The sequence below is a fragment of the Amblyomma americanum genome, chromosome 10, assembly GCF_052857255.1.
Source record: "Amblyomma americanum isolate KBUSLIRL-KWMA chromosome 10, ASM5285725v1, whole genome shotgun sequence".
In the NCBI taxonomy this organism is placed as follows: Eukaryota; Metazoa; Arthropoda; class Arachnida; order Ixodida; family Ixodidae; genus Amblyomma; species Amblyomma americanum.
Window position 1 is genome coordinate 53795907 of NC_135506.1, and position 20588 is coordinate 53816494.

The following is a 20588-nucleotide window of genomic DNA, read 5'->3' on the forward strand; positions in this document are numbered from 1 at the left end:
TCTTAATGTGGCAAACAATTTACGTTACTGCAATGCTTCATAAGCGCCATGGGATCAGCATGTGCTGATTTTGAGATCGACCAGCGCCTGAGCTGGAGAAGGAAGCAATGAAAAACAACTATAACCACCAACCGACTGGTCTTGTAGGACCCAATGACTAATGCATATCAGTCTGTCAGTCCCATGGACAAATAGGTATTGCCTATGTGGCAAATATGTATCAGTCGATAAGGTGTACTGGATTCTCTATTGGTCTAAAAATTTTCATATACAGGCCATGTAGATAGACCGATACAGGCAATACCATAGCCTACAAGACATATATGTATCGATCAATAAGGTGTATCGGTTTCTGTATTAGTCTAGTACAAATGCAGATTCAACCCACAGAGAAACTATAGCAACAATACAAAATTTTATAACACCATTACATTTCTCTGTTTTTTTTGCTAGGGATGTGATCACAAATGCCGGTACACTCCTGAACACGGTCCTCTGCACCAAGAACAGAAAGCAGGTAACATGTCTTGGTGGAGAGTTAAAACCCAGACAGCTAAAGAGGAGACTTGGCCACTTGGAAGAAGAAGAAGAAGTGAGAAGAAGAAGAAGAAGAAGAAGAAGAAGAAGAAGAAGAAGAAGAAGAAGAAAAAGAAAAAGAAGAAGAAGAAGAAGAAGAAGAAGAAGAAGAAGAAGAAGAAGAAGAAGAAGAAGAAGAAGAAGAAGAAGAAGAAGAAGAAGAAGAAGAAGAAGTGATGGTGCCGAACGTTCTTTGCCATATTACTTGAGGAGAAGAAGAAGAAGAAGAACGTTCTTTGTTTGAGCTCTTCCACTTTTCTGCAGTTTTTTGCTTTTGTGCGTGAACTGTGTCCTCGTCATCCTTCGGGATGGCGGGAGTACAACCCCTGCGTCCACCCGTGGTCGCCGTTGACAAGACTGCGGCTCTACCAGGTGGCAACTCTAGTGCTGATGTGGAGCTTCCAGATTCGTCTGATGAATCCACGGTGACAGCGATGGATTCTGACAGCAGCAGCTTCACGCTTGTTGAGTCGCGCCGCCTGAAAAGGAAGTTGCGCCGGACATCGACAGCGGGTGAGTTGCCTACGAGGAATGTTAACCAGCCAGATGTCTTCTCAGTGGCCTTCGTTCCTACAACGCACACGGCTAATCTGAACACCATTAACAGACAGCGGCTAACCCAGTTTTTCGACCGGGTTGTTCCGGGACAAGTCTGTGAAGTCAGAATTAATCCATGGAAGAATGTCCTGACAGTAGATGTTACATCTCAGGCATCAGTAGACAAGCTGAAAGAAATTAGCGTCCTCGGTGGCATGGCGGTCCGCTCCTACGTTGCTTACGGGAAGCGGACAACCACTGGAGTTATCACTGATGTTGACCCGGAGATAGCTGACAAGGACCTCTGGTCGCTGATTAAATCTACGGCCCGGATTGTTGACATTCATCGTTTCGGGCGCTCCAAGTGTGTCAAACTAGTTTTTGAAACTGACGCTCTGCCATCCCACGTCAAGGTTGGCTATGTGAGGCATCCTGTCCGCCTGTATGTTCCCAAACCTGTTCAGTGCCACAAGTGCAACAAGATAGGTCATGTGAGTGCTGTTTGCACGAATGAGGTATCCTGCCGTCGATGCGGCGGGATGCACCAGCATGACACCTGCACGACGGAGACTATAAAGTGCGTCAAGTACACCCTCCCTGTGCTTGTCGCAAAAAGAATTGGATTTTCTTAGAGGCAGGGTAAACGTTTAATCCTGTTCTTAAATGCCCCTCTCTGTCTTTTTCGTTAATCACCTTGTGCCGCGATTTTAGTCCCGATTTTACCGTTAGTTTAACGCTGTTTTTTCCCTTTTGGCGCGTGCATATCTGTTTTCATCGTTTTCCTCGCTTTCACCTTCCGTCCCGGCCTCTTACACCGTGGTTTTATCGCCTCTTTGTCTTTCTTTCGGCCTTTTCACCTTTTTATCGTTTGTACCCTTGGACGTGACCACACTGTTTCGGTGATTGTGCAGGATCGCCTTGGACACACCCCCATCTTTGTACTTTATATATGTGTCCTGCTTCGAAATAAAAATTTCAGTTGTTAGTCAGCGCCCGTGTCTGTCTTCTTCCTTCGTGTTTTCGTCTCGTTCCTTGCGCTGTCTTTTCATCATGGATTACCAACTAGCCCGGCATCTTGCACTTTTGAACCTTGAACGTTGCCAAATACGAGATCAGAAAGGGGGTCCTCCATAAACTTCGCCCGAAGCCGTCCCTTGAGGTATGGGGTGTCAATGCGACCCAAGCCTCGGGAAGCATGAGAACAGACCGATCGAGGAGGTAAACGGGGAAACTCAATCCCGTGAGGTCACCATCTTCGACCAGGCTTCTCCTCACGATCACCGTACGTGCTCCACCCAGTGTCTCAAGTACTCGAACCTTTTTTGCACCGACCAAACCGTTGACTACGGGAAGCTTCGCACTCACAGTTCCGGCCTTATCAGTCAGACCGGCTCCAACGGGAACGTTTGCCCCATTTCTTAACTCAGTATATCCGTCCTCGATACATAACAGTGCTGACTCTTCAGCGGCGTCTTTTGGCTTCGTCGAAGCCTTCTGCCAACACTTCCAGCTAGTATGACCTGCTCGGCCGCACTTAAAACATTTCGGAGGATGGCTGTTGCCTTCCGCACTGGTAACGTGGCAGTTTTCGGCCCGGTGCATGAACAAAGGAAACATTTCTGCACTTCCTGATCTTTCGGCTCCGTAGCGGGCTTCCTCCAGATTTTCTTTTCACCCTTTTCCTCAGAGCTTGCTGTAGCTGATGACTCCCTCCTTGCAGCTGGCCGTTTCGAAAAATTCGCCCACGTGCGAGCGTCCACAAACTGCTCCGCTCTTTCTAGCATTTCTTCAAGGGTAAGATCCTTTTTCTCTTTAAGAAAGAGTTCCAGCGGCGCAACGCAGCTTGAAAGGAACTGGTCCTTAACAATCAGCTCAAACAATGCATTATACTCCTTTTTGGTGCTAGAAAGCTCTACCCACCGCTCGAGGAAGTTCCCAAGTCGAGTCACAAACTGGGAGCACGTTTCCTCATTCATGGGCGATGCCCCCTTAAACTTCTCTCTGAATCCTTCCTCCGTCAATCGAAATCGCAGCATTAAAGTTCGCTTTAACTTGCCGTAGCTCATACAATCAGGCGCAGACATTCGACTAAAAATGCTCAGCGCCTCGCCACTCATTCACAGACTCAAAAACGTGGACCATTGGTCCCGTGGCCAGCCTTGGCTCTGTTCCACGTGATAGGCATAGAGGTCATCGCGCTGTTCTTTGAAAACAGGCTGAACTTTGTGCGGGTTCCTTGCACCGTCCCCCCCTCTTCCTACTCGGACCTGGAGTACATTTCAGAGGTACCTGCGTGTTACCGCCTCAACAACTACACCTCCTTTTAGGCTTCACGCAAGGCCGTCCTTAATTTAGATTCCTTTCTCTGCCTCTTTTTCCATTTCAAGCAAGGCCATCCTTAATTTGGCTTCCTCTCCCTGCCTCTCTAACTCATCTCTCTAAACGCTTTCGCGTTCAGATTCTTCCTTGCACAAAGCGCGTTCTCCATTTCTCTCTTCTCGGCGCTTAACATGCTCCTGTTAAATGAGAAAAGTTCTTTACCTTCGAGGGTGAAACTTCTTCCCTGCTCTACCAGTTTGTCAAACTCGGCCTCTGCCATAGTGCTCAGCAAACAGTGGAAATCTAACCACTAGCACGACCCTCTTTTGACCCTCTCGTTGAGTCCCTTCAAAGCCTCAGCCCCGACACATGGCTGACCAGTTCTGTCGCGGATGCCAATTATTGTCACAACTACCGCTCGTCGACCGGTTGCCTGGCGCAAGCCATCGAGGCACAGGAGCCGCTTTACGCTTCCCTGTGGCCTAAAGGCAAGTGTTGGACAGCATTTATTTGTAAACGTCGGTCAGCCCGTACGTGGTGCACGTGTGTCGGTGATCGAGAAGGAACTCAATAGGTTGAGGTTTCTAAAACACACTTTACTTGGTGGCAGGGAACAAGACAAGGTAAAAACGAACAGGTAGAACGGCAGAAAGAACAATACAAAACACGAAATGCGACAAGCAGGAGACACAATGCAGAAGTTAATCCGTCCAAGTACGTCAAGTACAATAGAGGGGTACAATGCATTAGATGAACAAAATTATGTTACATAGAGAAGAAAAAGGAAAAGTCTGGCGGACAGTTCAAATACGGGGGCCAAGGTGACGACTCCGGTTCGGGTGGCTGTCGATGCAGCGTTGGCTCCTAGGCGGCAGGCCTTGTGCTATAGAATGCGGGCCTCGGCGCGGTAATTCAGCCACCAATGTCGCGGACACACCACCCAACATCTTATGCTGCCTGTCTTCTCTCGACTGTACCCAGCTCCCTGCACGGGGCCGGTGGCCACTAGTTTCCCTCCAATCATCACGACGCTTTCTCTTTGTTTCTCCACGCGGAGACGGGGCAGAAGGGACGCCGTAACCGGAAAAACTCCCCCGGTGCGCGCTGGAGACCTCCACCTTCGAGAATGCAGGTGAAAGCGCACAAGGCTTGTCTTCCATGACAGCTGTGGCAGAGCTGGCCAGGCCTGGACGCTCGAGTTTCGGCCAACAGCGCATCTGCACCACCGTCCTTGAAATTGCCACACTTCCTCAGAACTCCACTGTGGGTTTGGTTTGCCGATGGCCGCTGAGAAAGACCTCGACGGTTCCCTCGCAGGCAGCTGTGCTGCAACCCTGTTACTTCTCTGTGAGCCCCCTCCCCTGCTCTATCTCAATGGGCCACATCCCGTTGGTCTGTGACAAAGAGGCATCTAAATTTAGAATAGTGTAATCCACTTATAACGATATTGAAAAAAACGTAATATCTGATCATTATAAGTGATTATCCTTATATCTGGACCAGAGTCAGAAAAAATCCAGGAAAAGAACATTCTGAGCAAAAACCCAACCTTCTTGAGCAGAAAACAGAAATGTTAAATGTCATTATATGTCAGTTTACTTCACACTGCTGTTTTTGACCACAAAACTAACATATTGTGGCAGACTAGAAGACAAAGTGGGCACTGGGCAGTGACCCGGCACTGAGCGTTCGAGCTCGGCCCACCGCCATTAAATCATGCCATCACCGCCTGCCATGTAGTCCCGACTTCATCGGCTTGCCATCACGTAACATTTGGTGTGAGGTGCGGAGTAATCACCACCATGATGGTCCTGGAGCTTTGGCATGCTACATCTGCCATGATCATCGGCCTTGTGTTCCTGGCCCCCACGCCCGATGGTGCTTGAGCCCACCTGACCAGAACCGACTACTTCGTTTGCCCCAGTCCGTCCCCGCCCCAACCACAAAACATGACGCACTGATCGTACTAAACAGACCCTATGCGACCCGGCCAATCCAAGACATGCGAGCACGCAGCCAGCCCTCCTGCCATTGCCATTTAGTGCACCAAAGGACCTCGGCCATTGGCTCAAGCTAACCTGTGTCACGCCCGTAAGCTTTGTGGACCAGCACTCGTGCAATTATCTGGTGACCTCTTTCACTCTGACGACAAACATGTTCTCTTCTGCATTTTTCCCACCAGTCATGCCCACCATCAAATCCTGTGTTTCATCTTCACTGTCATTCTTCAAGCTTCCTCGATCAGGACGATCACTTGGTGGCCACGGGCTACATCACGGACTCGAAGATGACAAAGTGAGCAGTGGCGCAGCACGGAGCGCTCGTGCCAGGCAAACTACCATTGAATCATGTCATCACCACCCGTCATGTAGTCCTGTCATCAGATTGCCGTCAGGTAACAATATTGTTCACAATGACATCTGGCACCTCTTCTTGCTTGATGCAATACATTAAATGCGGTCATTGTAAAGCTTTCTTCCAAGGTACACATAACAATAGAGCCGGACAGACTTAATAGCCAAACTGGCACATCTATACACCTGCTTACTCTTGAGAAGAAAGCTGATGAGATTTTCAATGGAGTCCTGGAAACAGCCCTCAGGTACCAATGCACCACTTGTGGTTCCACAGAAAACAGGTGGTTCTAACAGGCTACGAGTGCATATGTTGCCCCAAGAATGCACCCGTTTCAGACGGAGAGTCAATGACAAGAGTGAATATCTTTCAGCAGAAATTTCTCATAAGTTCTCCAAATTTGGCATGGCTAAGTCGCACTGGCAGCCAACAAGAAAGCAGAACTTTCTCGTCCGAACAAAAATGCCACCTCCAGTTCGTTTATGTGTTGCATTACAAAAAAAAAGGTAACGCACAGTTTAAAAAATTTTTCAACTGATGAAGGTGGTTACATGGAGAGAAAATGTTGAAAGTCCACCACCAATCTGGTTGCAGAAGACACAAGCAATGAGTACTTGAACACTTTCAAAGGGCACAAAATGCCGCTTTGGCAATAACACTACCAAAACAGAAACATGGATTTAAAGCAGTCTACTCGCAGGATCAGAAAAAGGTCACATAACTGTAAAAGTGTCCTGTCACCACTCAATGCTGGTAGACCACACCGCGGCTTAGAAGTTTTGTCAGTATTCTTTCCTGCAAAGATGCTGAAGGAGAAGCGTCACACTGATGGTTTTTTGCGGGTGTGAGTTCGCACATGGCGACTCAGCTCAGAACTGCATACAAAACCCATGGGACATAAGTTGCATCGGTATGGCCTCTCGCCTGTGTGGATACGAAGATGCCGTGTCAGGTTGCCATTCAGTGTGAAGTTCTTGCTGCAATGTGTGCACTGGTATGGCCTCTCGCGTGTGTGGATACGAAGATGCTGTGTCAGGTTGCCATTCAGTGTGAAGTCCTTGCTGCAAAATGTGCATCGGTACGGCTTTTCACCAGTGTGAATGCGAATATGCTCCACCAGGCTGCTCTTGGCAGCAAAGCTCTTGTTGCATTGGGTGCACCAGAAGGGGCGCTCTCCGGTGTGTGTCCTCTCGTGGTGCTTGAAGCTAGTGTGCTTATTGGTGGAGTACCCACAGTGAGTGCACAGGAAACGGGATCTTCCTCTTCCTGCTTCTGGCCTTTGTTGAGGCAGTAAGTCACTCCTGCTCCAAGTTCTGGTTGAGCCTGGGCAATGGAAGAAAGGACATCTTTTGTAAAATGGAAGGGATATGTTTCAGGGCATGGATGACAGCTGGCCAGCCTCCCAAAAGGATTAACATATTTTGACGAAACCTTCAAAGATTTAGTTATGGTGTCAGAACATCTGCTGTCAAATAGAGTAAGGAAGTAAAACTTGAAGCAAACTTGATACTCATATACAAAATTTCACCTAGCAAGGTAGCATGCATTCATCAGCATGAAAAGACGGCCCCAGCCCAAAACACACAAAAAAAAACAGTGAAATTCTAGGCAACTAAAAGTCTACAGACATTATAAGACACTGACACTAACATGAGTTTTGTCCAATGTTAGTGATAGAAGAAAAGTCTTGACAAAGAGTTATAACATGGATAGCTAAAGTGGAGACTTGGACTTCATCAAAAGTGTGAGACATAACAATAGAGCAAAATGCCACAGCAAAGAAGGTGGGATAATAACAAATGCCCGATGACAAGTTTAGACACCAGCGAAGGACTTTGACACCAAGATAAATGGCTCAGGGAAGAGCTTATTCAAGAATACTGATACCTGCAACATACCTACAAGCTTCTAGAGACTTTGTCCATTCGGGCGAAACAATTACTTTGCTGATCCTCACACACAAGATGGACACATTGAAGTAAAAAGTCAACCCTCTTTTGAAGAGAAGAAAAATAATGCACAGAGTCATTAAAAAAGGGATTAGTCTAATCTGCCACACCCAAACACAGAACATGCAGAAGGAAAAAAAACTTTTGCTCTGCTTCCGTCACATGCGCTCGCTACTAGCAAGACGTGCAATGAACATGGGGAAGAAGTGAAAAACATGAGCATGGCATAAGGCAGGAGTGTTTTAGAAAAGCCAGAACAAAAAGATTACTGCAATAGTTTGCATGTAAGTGCGCAAATGTAAACAGGTGGCTTTCATTTTGGATCCTTTAGACATTAGCTTAACACTAAGTATTCCTATTAAAAATTAGGCAAATCATTGAATGTCACTCAAAAACTACTGTGCATTGAAATGACAGGGCAATAAGCCCTATGATGACTTTAATTTAGAAATGTGCCATAAAAACTTCCAGCTAAGAGCAAGCATCCATTACAACAAGGATAATTGAACTATGTTTCCTGTGTGCTACAAGGCATCAAACAGATCAGACAATACGGACTAGCAAGGATCAACATTGCAATTTCTATTGCAACAAACTTAAAAACACTCCATCATCTTGGAACTGGCATCTCTAACCTACGAATAGAGTGCAATCCACTTGTAAGGTTAAGAAACATGTAATATGTATCGTATATGTATCGTTATATCTGAACCAGAGTCACCGAACATGTAGAAAAAAATATTCTGGGCAAAAACCCAACCTTCTTAGGCAGAAAACGGATATCTCAAATGACAGTTTCCTTGACAATGCTGCTCTTGAGCAAAAAACTAACATATTGTCACAGACTTGAAGACAACAAAGTGGGCAGTGGCACAGCACTGAGTGCTCGTGCTAGGCCCTCCACCTTTAAATCATGCCATCACCACTTTTCATGTATTCCTGTCTTCATCGGCTTGCAGTCAAGTAACATAGCATTTGGTGGAAGTGCGGGGTATCATCACCACGACATTCCAATTGCTTCGGAATACTGTGTCTGCCATGGTCGTCAGTCTGGTGTTCCTGGTCCACCCCGCTCGACAGTGCCTGGAGCCGCCTGACCAGATCCGGCCTCGTTGTTTGCCCCAGCCAGCCCCGTCCAAAAAAAAGACACACTGAACCTACTGACCAGACTCTATGCATCTCGACCGGTTTGAGACACAGGGGCAAACAGCCCTCCTGTCCATGACATTTAGTGTGCCCGACCTCGGCCGTCAGCTCAAGCTGACCTATGTCCCGGAAGCTTTATGGACCAGCACTCATGCGGTCACCTGTTCATCTCTTTCATTGCAATAGCAAGCCCTACATCTTCTCTTCTGAGTTCGTCGATCCCGTCACACCCATTGTCACGTCCTGCGTTTCATTTTCACTTCCATTTTCTCGTCTAAACAAAACTCCTACCTCCGGTTAGTTTGCGTGTTCTTTTTTTTGTCTTTATGTGCTGTTTATGTAACGCACCCTTGCGGGCCTTTGAGGTACAATTAAATAATTAAACAAACGTATTACATTCTAAAAAAAGCAACAAAAGCTGAGGCATCGTTTACAGAATTTATGAACTCATGAACACGATTACATGAAGACAACAGTTTCATAGAGCTCCACCAGTCTGGTAGAAGCAAACACATGCAAAGAGTACATGAACATGTTCAAAGGGTCCAACATGTCACTTTGACAATAACAGTACCAAAACAGAAACATGAATTTGAAGCAGTCTACTAGCAGGATCAGAAGGTCACATAACTGTGCAAGTGTCTGGTCACCACTCAGTGCTCGTAGAACACACCCCAGCTTAGAAGTATTGTCAGCACTGTTTCTGCAAGCGCGCTGGAGCAAAAGGATCACTCAGGTGGTTTTTTGTGGGTATGTGTTCTTCGCACATGATGTCTCAGGTTTGCACTGTTTGCAAAAGCCATGGGGCATAATTTGCACCGGTATGGCCTCTCGCCTGTGTGAATATGAAGATGCTGTTTCAGGTTGCTGCCCTGAGTGAAGCTCTTGCTGCAATGTGTACATCGGAATGGCCTCTCGCCTGTGTGGGTACGAAGATGCCGTACCAGGTTGCTGCTTAGAGTGAAGTTCTTGCTGCAATGTATGCATTGGTACGGCCTCTCGCCTGTGTGGATGCGAATATGCTCCACCAGGCTGCACTTGGCAGTGAAGCTCTTGTTGCATTGGGTGCACCGGAAGGGGCGCTTTCCGGTGTGTGTCCTCTGGTGGTCTTTCAAGTGAGTGCTAACATTTGTGGAGTACCCACGCTCAGAGCACAGGAACCGGCATCTTCCTACTTCTGGCCTATGTTGAGGCAGTAAGTCACTCCTGCTCCAAGTTCTGGTTGAGCCTGGGCAATACAAGAAAGCATATCATTTGTAAAACGGCAGAGATATCTTTCAGGGCATGATAGACTACTGGCCCACCTCCCAAGAGTATTAACATATGGTGACAAAATTTTCACAAAGATTTAGGTATGGTGTCAGAATAGTGCTGTCAAATTGAGTAAGACTTGAAGAAAACTTGATCCTCATATAGAAAATTTCACGTAGCAAGGTAGCATGTGTTCTTCAGCATGAAAAGCCACCCCCAGCACAACACAGAAAAAAAAACAGTGACATTCTAGGTAACCAAAAGCCTACAGACATTATAAGACGCTAGCATGGGTTCCGACCACTGTTAGTAATAGAAGAAATAGCAAGAAGCCACAAAATCAGCACTCTCTTTCACACCTTCATCTTGCTCACCAGTTTCACCTCATAAATAAAGTCAGAACAGGATCAAGCACATCTGCAAGAAATAGTTTTAAGGGGCAAAGTAACCATTGCAAATTAGCAGCCAATCTAAGGGCTCTAAAGAAGTACAATTTATTATAGCCACGTTTGAGCCATCCATACATAAAACCATACTCTGACATCATAAAAAGCTGCAACCACACACACAAAAAAATTCCCCTCACAACATGGCCTCAAAAATAATTTTCAGCCACAGTCCCAAAAAGCAGACAATGAAACCATGGATGGACCATTGTGCGATACACAATCTTCCCAAACAATCTCATGGAATAACAACAACATACGTCCCTCATTAAAACACTCAGTGGTGGGGCCCGTTAGAAGCTGACGGAGCTCTCGGACTGCACAACACAGGTTAAATCCCAGAAGCATGTACAAACAAAATTTTTTTATTGCAAACACTAATGTGTGCTAACGATTATAATTATTACATGCCATACCACATCTAGAAGCCTGCTTCGAGCTTACTCAAAAACAGCACAGCACATGGACACACATAGGTGAGATCTAGAAGCTGAGGAAGAAAGAACTGCTTCCCACAGTTCACGAAGCCATAAGGAAAGAATGTTTACTACACCTTCTAATCACCATTCCCTGTTACTCCTTAACTTATGCATATGCACAATTTCAGAAGACATCAAGCAAATGCAATACACCAAGGAAGGGACCGAAGCTCAAAACAAACACGTAACACAGTATTTGTAAATAAGATCACTGAATCTCCATTCTGCAATTCGACTGTTAGAATCATCAATTAAAATTTGTGTTGACCAGTGTTGGCTATAGCACCTATTACTAATTAGATGGGCCTGATCTTTAAACAGGATCTTCAAGTAACTAAAACTAATCTCATGGCAATTTCCACAGCTTCACCTCAGTAGTATATCAAGGTGTACATTCGAGGCATGAAATGGCCGGAAATTAAATGCCCATGAGAACAGAAAACTGAAAATGTGCGAAGCAAATCTGTGTAAAAATAGGAAAGCGGTAAAACATCTGAAAATGCATAATGAAAGAAGCAGAGGATTTTGCCAATAACCCTTAAAGATGAAGAGCATGTCATCACAAACACCAAAACATGCCTGAACATAGTGCACTGCACATAGAACAGAAGGCAAGGAACATATCTTTCCAGAGAGTTAATTATAACACGGATGGCTAAAGTGGACTCTTGAACTTGATCAAAAACGTGTGAAGACGGGCTTTCAGCCTGAAAAACAAAGAAAAACAGAAGATAAATCTCCAGCCAGCAATACCCATCTCAACTGATTGATTTTTTTTCCAAGCATTTTTCTGCAACAACATATAATGAATATTGCAAGGCGAAGGTGCTCAGTGAAATTGCAAAGTACTATAGCAACGAAGGTGCGGTAACTATAATGTCAGCTGAAGAGTTTCAACACCAGCGATGGACTTGGACACATAAAAATGACTCAGGGCAGAGGTTGTTCAGGGATTCAGATACCTGTGTCGTACCTACAAGCTTCTAGAGACTTGTCCATTCGGGCTAAACAATTACTTTGCTGGATGGACACATTAAAGTAAAAAGTCGACAATCTTTTGAAGAGAAGAAAAATAATGCACACAGTCAATAAAGAAAGGATGTCTTATCTGCCACACCCAAACACAGAACATGCAGAAGGAAAAAAAAAACATTTGCTCAGCTTCCGTTGCATGTGCTTGCTACTGACAAGACAAGAATTGATCAGTGGAAAGAAGTGAAGACCATAAGCATGGCATCAGAAGAAGGCAGGAGTGTTTTACAAGAGCCAGAACAAGAGGATTACTGCAACAGTTTGCAATTAAGTACTCGAATGCATAGACAAGTGACTTGCATGTTGCATTCTTCTGAGCGTTGCTCGACCCACGGCATTTCTTTTCAAATATAGGAAAATCATTGAATGTCACTCAGAAACTAGTGTGCCATGAAATGACAGGGCAAAAAATCCTACAGTGACTTTAATGTAGAAATGCGTCTTCAAAACCTACAGCAGGAGCAAGCATCAAGCACAATAAGGATTATTGCATTAAACAGAGCAGGCAATTAATATCGACCAGCAAGGATCAACATTTAAATATTCCATTGCAATACCAAAATGTAAAGACAACACATCATATTGGAACAGAGATCTCTACATTTATAATACAGTGCAATCCACTTACAGTAGAGCTCACATATAACGGCCCCACTTAAGAGAAACTTTCACTTAAAACAAAAGAGACCTGCGTGACCGTCAAAATATACATTGTTTCAATGATGGCACAAAATCACACGTATAACGAACGTCATTAAGCCCTGCTGATCGGTTACAGCGGGCGGCGTAAACCCGGCGCTGCGATGCGAGATAACCTGCCTCCGACCACTTTGTGCACCCGGCGCGCTGCATGTTTTCCCCGAGACTCATCCCGGGCCAACTGCCTGCGAAGTTTCATGCCGCTGCCGAGAAAGCTACCCTTCCCCATCGACGCGCCTTCCAACATCGCCCTGCCACCGCTCCTCACAACTCTGCTCCCCTCTCCTCACTCTTGCAAATCCGCGCGTGGCCTCAGCGATCAACAATGCCGCCGCTGGTGCCAATTGCAGAGGACACGCTCCGTGAAGCAGGCCTTCCGTGGGAGCCAAGAGGTGGCTGCTCTGTTACTCACGGACGCCCCTCATTGGTCTCTCTTCTGGCGCTGTGCGTCTCTAAATTTAGCTCAACTGGCTTGATTGCCGCCTGTGCACACTTTTGTCACTCTTGTTGCGGTGCGGATATGTCGATGGGTTCATTCAAATCTCGGGCCCTGGTTGTAGTTCGGGATGACGGACGGGCACACTGTGCCCATTTCCATTGTATTCAGCGGTAGAGATGATGAAAGTGGCCTGGGTGGAGGTGACGGCCACTGGCGAGCGGAAATGCTTCCGCAAGGCCGGCTTCGTCGACACAGCATCTTATGCCTAGCCTTATGCTCCGGAAGATGACCAGCCCGGCAGATTTGTGGCAGCGCGTCCATCATCTTGGAAAAACACTCCATCAACTTGGAACTGGCATCTCTAACCTTCGAATACAGTGCAATCCACTTGTAAGGTTAAGGAAAATGTAATATGTATCGTATATGTATCGTGTATGTATATTTATCGATATCTGGACTAGAGTCAGAGAACATGTAGAAAAAAATTCTGGGCAAAAACCCAACCTTCTTAGGCAGAAAACGGATATCTCAAATGTCAGTTTCCTTGACAATGCTGTTCTTGAGCAAAAAAACTAACATTGTCACAGACTTGAAGACAACAAAGTGGGCACTGGGCAGTGGCACAGCACTGAGTGCTCGTGCTAGGCCCTCCAACATTAAATCATGCCATCACCACTTTTCATGTATTCCTGTCTTCATCGGCTTGCAGTCAAGTAACACAGCATTTGGTGGAAGTGCGAGGTATCATCACCACGACGTTTCAATTGCTTCGGCATGCTGTATCTGCCATGGTCGTCAGTCTTGTCTTCCTGGTCCACCCCGCTCGGCAGTGCCTGAAGCAGCCTGACCAGATCTGACCTCGTTGTTTGCCCCAGCCAGCCCTGCCCAAAAAACATGACGCACTGATCCTACTGACCAAACTCTATGCATCTCGACCGGTTCGAGACACAGGGGCAAACAGCCCTCCTGCCCATGACATTTAGTGTGCCTGACCTCGGCCGTCGGCTCAAGCTGACCTATGTCCCGGAAGCTTAGTGCACCAGCACTCATGCGATCACCTGTTCATCTCTTTCATTGTGACGGAGAGCCCTACATCTTCTCTTCTGAGTTCGTCCCTCCTGTCACACCCATCATCACATCCTGCGTTTTATTTTCACTTCCATTTTCTCGTCCAAACAAAACTCCTACCTCCGGTTAGTTTACGTGTTCTATTTTTTTGTCCTTATGTGCAGTTAATGTAACGACCCCTTGCGGGCCTTTGAGGTACAATTAAATAATTAAACAAACATATTACATTCTAAAAAAACAAAAGCTGAGGCATCGTTTACAGAATTTATGAACTCATGAACATGATTACATGAAAACAGTTTAAGAGAGCTCCACCAGTCTGGTAGCAGCAAACACATGCAAAGAGTACACGAACATGTTCAAAGGGTCCAACATGCCACTTTGACAATAACACTAGCAAAACAGAAACATGAATTTGAAGCAGTCTACTAGCAGGATCAGAAGAGAGGTCACATAACTGTGAAAGTGTCTGGTCACCACTCAGCGCTCGCAGAACACACCCCGGCTTAGAAGTATTGTCAACACTGTTTCTGCAAGCGCGCTGGAGCAAAAGGATCACTCAGATGGTTTTTTGTGGGTATGTGTTCTTCGCACATGATGTCTCAGGTTTGCACTGTTTGCAAAAGCCATGGGGCATAGGTTGCATCGGTATGGCCTCTCGCCTGTGTGGATATGAAGATGCTGTTTCAGGTTGCGGCCCAGAGTGAAGCTCTTGCTGCAATGTGTACATCGGAATGGCCTCTCGCCTGTGTGGGTACGAAGATGCCGTATCAGGTTGCTGCTTAGAGTGAAGTTCTTGCTGCAATGTATGCATTGGTAAGGCTTCTCGCCTGTGTGGATGCGAATATGCTCCACCAGGTTGCACCTGGTGGTGAAGCTCTTGTTGCATTGGGTGCACCGGAAGGGGCGCTCTCCGGTGTGTGTCCTCTGGTGATCTTTCAAGTGAGTGCTAAAATTCGTGGAGTACCCACACTCAGAGCACAGGAACCGGCATCTTCCTGCTTCTGGCCTATGTTGAGGCAATAAGTCACTCCTGCTCGAAGTTCTGGTTGAGCCTGGGCAATAGAAGAAAGCATATCATTTGTAAAATGGCAGGGATATCTTTCAGGGAATGAATGACTGCTGGCCCACGTCCCAAGAAAATTAACATATAGTGACGAAACTTTCACAAAAATTTAGTTATGGTGCCAGAATATGTGCTGTCAAATTGAAAAAGTAAGACTTGAAGAAAACTTGATCCTCATATAGAAAATTTCACCTAGCAAGGTAGCATGCGTTCTTCAGCATGAAAAGCAACCCCCCCCAACACCGAAAAAAAAACTATCACATTCCAGGTAACAAAAAGCATATAGATATTAGAAGATACTAGTATGGGTTCCGACCACTGTTAGTAATACAGGAAATGGCAAAAAGCTGCAAACCAGCACTCTCTTTGACACCTTCAATTTGCACACCAGTTTTTCCTCATAAATAAAGTCAGATCAGGATCAAACACATCTGCAAGAAATAATTTTAAGGTGCAAAGTACCCATTGCAAATTACCAGCCAATCCATGGGCTCTAACCAAATCTAATTTATGATGGCTGTGTTTGACCCGTCCATGCATAAAACCATAGTCTCACATCATAGAAAGCTGCAACCACACACACACAAAATTCCTCTCACAACATGGCCTCAAAAATTAATTTTATGCCACAGTCCCAGAATGCAGACAATGAAGCCATGGATGGACCAATGTGTGATACATAATCTCAACCAATCTGACAGATAACAACATACGTCCCTTGTTACAACACTCAGTGGTGGGGCCCAGTAGTAAAGCTGACTGGGAGCTCTGGTACTGCACAACACAGGTTTAACCCCGGAAGAATGTACAAACAAAAATTGTTGATTGCAAACAGTAATGTGTGCTAACGATTCTAATTATTACATGCCATACCACATCTAGAAGCCCGTGTCCAGCTTACTCAAAAACAGCACAGCACATGAAAGCACATAGGTGAAATCTAGAAGCTGAGAAAGAAAGAATATGAATTGCTTCCCACAGTTCAAGAAGCCATTAGGAAAGAATGTTGGTTACACCTTCTAACCAACATTCCCTTTTACTCCTTAAATTGTGAAGGTGCACAATTGCAGAAGACGTCTAGCAAACGCAAATACATCAAGGAAGGGAAGAAAATTCAAAACAAACATGTAACACTGTATTTGTAAATAAGTTCACTGAATCTCCATTCTGCAATTCGACTGTTAGAATCATCAATTAAAATTTGTGTTGACCAGTGTTGGCTATAGCACCTATTACTAATTAGATGGGCCTGATCTTTAAACAGGATCTTCAAGTAACTAAAACTAATCTCGTGGCAATTTCCACAGCTTCACCTCAGTAGTATGTCAAGGTGTACATTCGAGGCATGAAATGGCCGGAAATTAAATGCCCATGAGAACAGAAAACTGAAAATGTGCGAAGCAAATCTGTGTAAAAATAGGAAAGCGGTAAAACATCTGAAAATGCATAATGAAAGAAGCAGAGGATTTTGCCAATAACCCTTAAAGATGAAGAGCGTGTCATCACAAACACCAAAACATGCCTAAACATAGTGCACTGCACATAAAACAGAAGGCAAGGAACATATCTTTCCAGAGAGTTAATTATAACACGGATGGCTAAAGTGGACACTTGAACTTGATCAAAAACGTGTGAAGACGGGCTTTCAGCCTGAAAAACAAAGAAAAACAGAAGATAAATATCCAGCCAGCAATACCCATCTCAACTGATTGACTTTTTTTCCAAGCATTTTTCTGCAACAACATATAATAAATATTGCAAGGCGAAGGTGCTCAGTGAAATTGCAAAGTACTATAGCAACGAAGGTGCGGTAACTAAAATGTCAGCTGAAGAGTTTCAACACCAGCGATGGACTTGGGCACATAAAATGACTCAGGGCAGAGGTTTTTCACGGATTCAGATACCTGTGTCATACCTACAAGCTTCTAGAGACTTGTCCATTCGGGATAAACAATTACTTTGCTGGATGGACACATTAAAGTAAAAAGTCGACAATCTTTTGAAGAGAAGAAAAATAATGCAGTCAATAAAAAAAAAGAATGTCTTATCTGCCACACCCAAACACAGAATATGCAGAAGGAAAAAAAAAAACATTTGCTCTGCTTCTGTTGCATGTGCTTGCTACTGACAAGACAAAAATTGATCAGTGGGAAGAAGTGAAGACCATAAGCATGGCATCAGAAGAAGGCAGGAGTGTTTTACAAGAGCCAGAACAAGAGGATTACTGCAACAGTTTGCAATTAAGTACTCGAATGCATAGACAAGTGACTTGCATGTTGCATTCTTCTGAGCGTTGCTCGACCAACGGTATTTCTTTTCAACTATAGGGAAATCATTGAATGTCACTCAGAAACTAGTGTGCCATGAAATGACAGGGCAAAAAATCCTACAGTGACTTTAATGTAGAAATGCGTCTTCAAAACCTCCAGCAGGAGCAAGCATCAAGCACAATAAGGATTATTGAACTAAGTTTCCTGTGTATAACAAAGCATTAAACAGAGCAGGCAATTAATATGGACCAGCAAGGATCAACATTTAAATATTCCATTGCAATACCAAAATGTAAAGACAACACATCATATTGTAACAGAGATCTCCACATTTATAATACAGTGCAATCCACTTACAGTACAGCTCACATATAACGGCCCCACTTAAGACGAACTTTCACTTAAAACGAAAGAGACCTGCGTGACCGTCAAAATATACATTGTTTCAATGATGGCACAAAATCACACGTATAACGAACGTCATTAAGCCGTGCTGATCGGTTACAGCGGGCGGCGTAAACCCGGCGCTGCGATGCGAGATAACGTGCCTCCGACCCCTTTGTGCACCCGGCGCACTGCATGTTTTCCCGAGACTCATCCTAGGCCAACTGCTCGCGAAGTTTCATGCCGCTGCCGAGAAAGCTACCCTTCCCCGTCGACGCGCCTTCCAACATCGCCCTGCCACCGCTCCTCGCAACTCTGCTCCCCTCTCCTCACTCTTGCAAATCCGCGCGTGGCCTCAGCGATCAACAATGCCACTGCTGGTGCCAATTGCAGAGGACACGCTCCGTGAAGCAGGCCTTCCGTGGGAGCCAAGAGGTGGCTGCACTGTTACTCACGGACGCCCCTCATTGGTCTCTCTTCTGGCGCTGTACGTCTCTAAATTTAGCTCAACTGGCTTGATTGCCGCCTGTGCACACTTTTGTCACTCTTGTTGCGGTGCGGATATGTCGATGGGTTCATTCAAATCTCGGGCCCTGGTTGTAATTCGGGATGACGGACGGGCACACCGTGCCCATTTCCATTGTATTCAGCGGTAGAGATGATGAAAGTGGCCTGGGTGGAGGTGACGGCCACTGGCGAGCGGAAATGCTTCCGCAAGGCCGGCTTCGTCGACACAGTGTCTTATGCCTAGCCTTATGCTCCGGAAGATGACCAGCCCGGCAGAGATTTGTGGCAGCGCGTCGTCGACTCCGACATGGGGGGGGGCATTACATTGGTTGGAATGATTTTATTTCTGTCGATGGCGATGGCGACACCGCGGAACCGTGCACGGACGAGGGCATCGTTTCTGTAGTGCGGGACGAGAGTGACGCGGAAGAATCAGATGAGGGTGAAACTTAGGAGTCAGCACCCATAAGCGCGCCTGTAGCAATGAGCTACATAGAAAGCCTCAGGCAGCTTGTCTATGACAAGGGCCTTGGCGATAGCACGCTTCTGCTTTAAATAAACTGCAAACCTTTCTCGTTGGATCTGCACTGGAGAAACAGACGTCCAACACGGACTTTTGTGCACAAAAAAAATCTTGTTTTGACAAGCAACTGTCTTTAAAGCTGTGGTCCACTTACTACGAACTTCGGGATATAACGAGCGGACACCGCATGACGCTCATGTTTGTTATAAGCTGGCTCAATAGTATAATGTTGAGAAAAATAGAAAATCTGATCGTTATAAGCAATGATCGTTATATCTGGACCAGAGTCAGAGAACATCTATACAAAGAATACTCAAAACAAAAACCCAGCTTCCTGGGCAGTAAACAGATATGGAAAATGTCAGTATATGTCAGTTTCCTGCAGGTTACTGTTCATGAACACAAAACATACTGTCGCAGACTAGAATACGAGAAAGTGCGCAGTAGCGCGGCAACCAGCGTTCAAGATAGGCCTACAGCCATTAAATCATGCCCTCACCATCCGTCATGTAGTCCTGTCTTCATCAGCTTGTCGTCAGGTAACAATATTGTTCACACTGGCATCTTGTACTTTTTCTTACTCGATGCAATACATTAAACATGGTGATTGCAAAACTTTCTTACAGGGTACGCATAAGAATTGATCTGGACAAAGACTTCATAGCCAAACTGGCACGTTCAAACACCTGCCTACTCTTGAGAAGAAAGCTGATGAGATTTTCGATGAAGAAGTGCTGGAGACACAGCCATGAGCTACCAATGCACCTAGTGTGGTTGTGAAGAAAGCAGGTGGTTTAAAAAGGCTATGAGTGCATATAAGTCGCCTGAAGAATGTACCCATTTCTGACTGAGTAAATCCCAAGCATGAACATCTTTCAGCAGCAACTACTGGTAAGTTCTCCAAGTTTGGCACCACTAAGTGGCACTGGTAGCTAAAAAGAAAACAGAATTTTATCGTCCAAACACAAACACCTTCTCCGGTTAGTTTATTTTATTTTACAGTCTGTCAAATTTTCTAAACCTAACCAACATGGATTATTAAAGAAACCTTTCCTGTTCAACTCAGCTCTATTTGGTAATGATATTATTCCGAGCATGGATATTATACCTGTGGAGTCAGTTTTATTTGACTTTAAAAAAGCCCCAAATGACTCTTACACAAACTTTCACCCTTGAACTTAAACCTCTTTGTAATCAACTGGCTAAAAGATTTTCTGTCTAACCGCCAGCAATTCGTATTCAGTAACAACTGCACGTATTCAGTGTACCCTGTAACCTCTGGTGTGCCACAAGGCACCGTTGTAGACACACTACTAAATATTTTTAATCTCCATTAACAATCTTTTGCATAACCTATACTCGACTGTTCGGTTGTTTGCTGACGAATGCATCATCTACAGCAGCATCACCAACAGTGACCCATTACACCTGCAAAGCGACTTAGCACTCAATGAAAATTGGTGTCCTAACAAGTTAAAGTCTTCAAATGCTAATAAGACAACACTTCTCTCATTTCATCGTAGGCAATCGTATCATCCATCA

General features: G+C 45.3%; 1 protein-coding gene across 1 annotated transcript; it reads right to left on the reverse strand.

Moving 5' to 3' along the window:
- Window positions 1-4370: 4370 nt before the first annotated feature.
- LOC144108308 (uncharacterized) lies at window positions 4371-10123 on the reverse strand (the record flags this gene model as incomplete). The annotated part of the gene is made up of 3 exons (XM_077641572.1): window positions 4371-7133; window positions 9346-9438; window positions 9612-10123. Coding segments are annotated over 3 exons (1131 nt in total), but the record flags the coding sequence as incomplete, so codon positions are not given.
- Between the last annotated feature and the right edge of the window lie 10465 nt (window positions 10124-20588).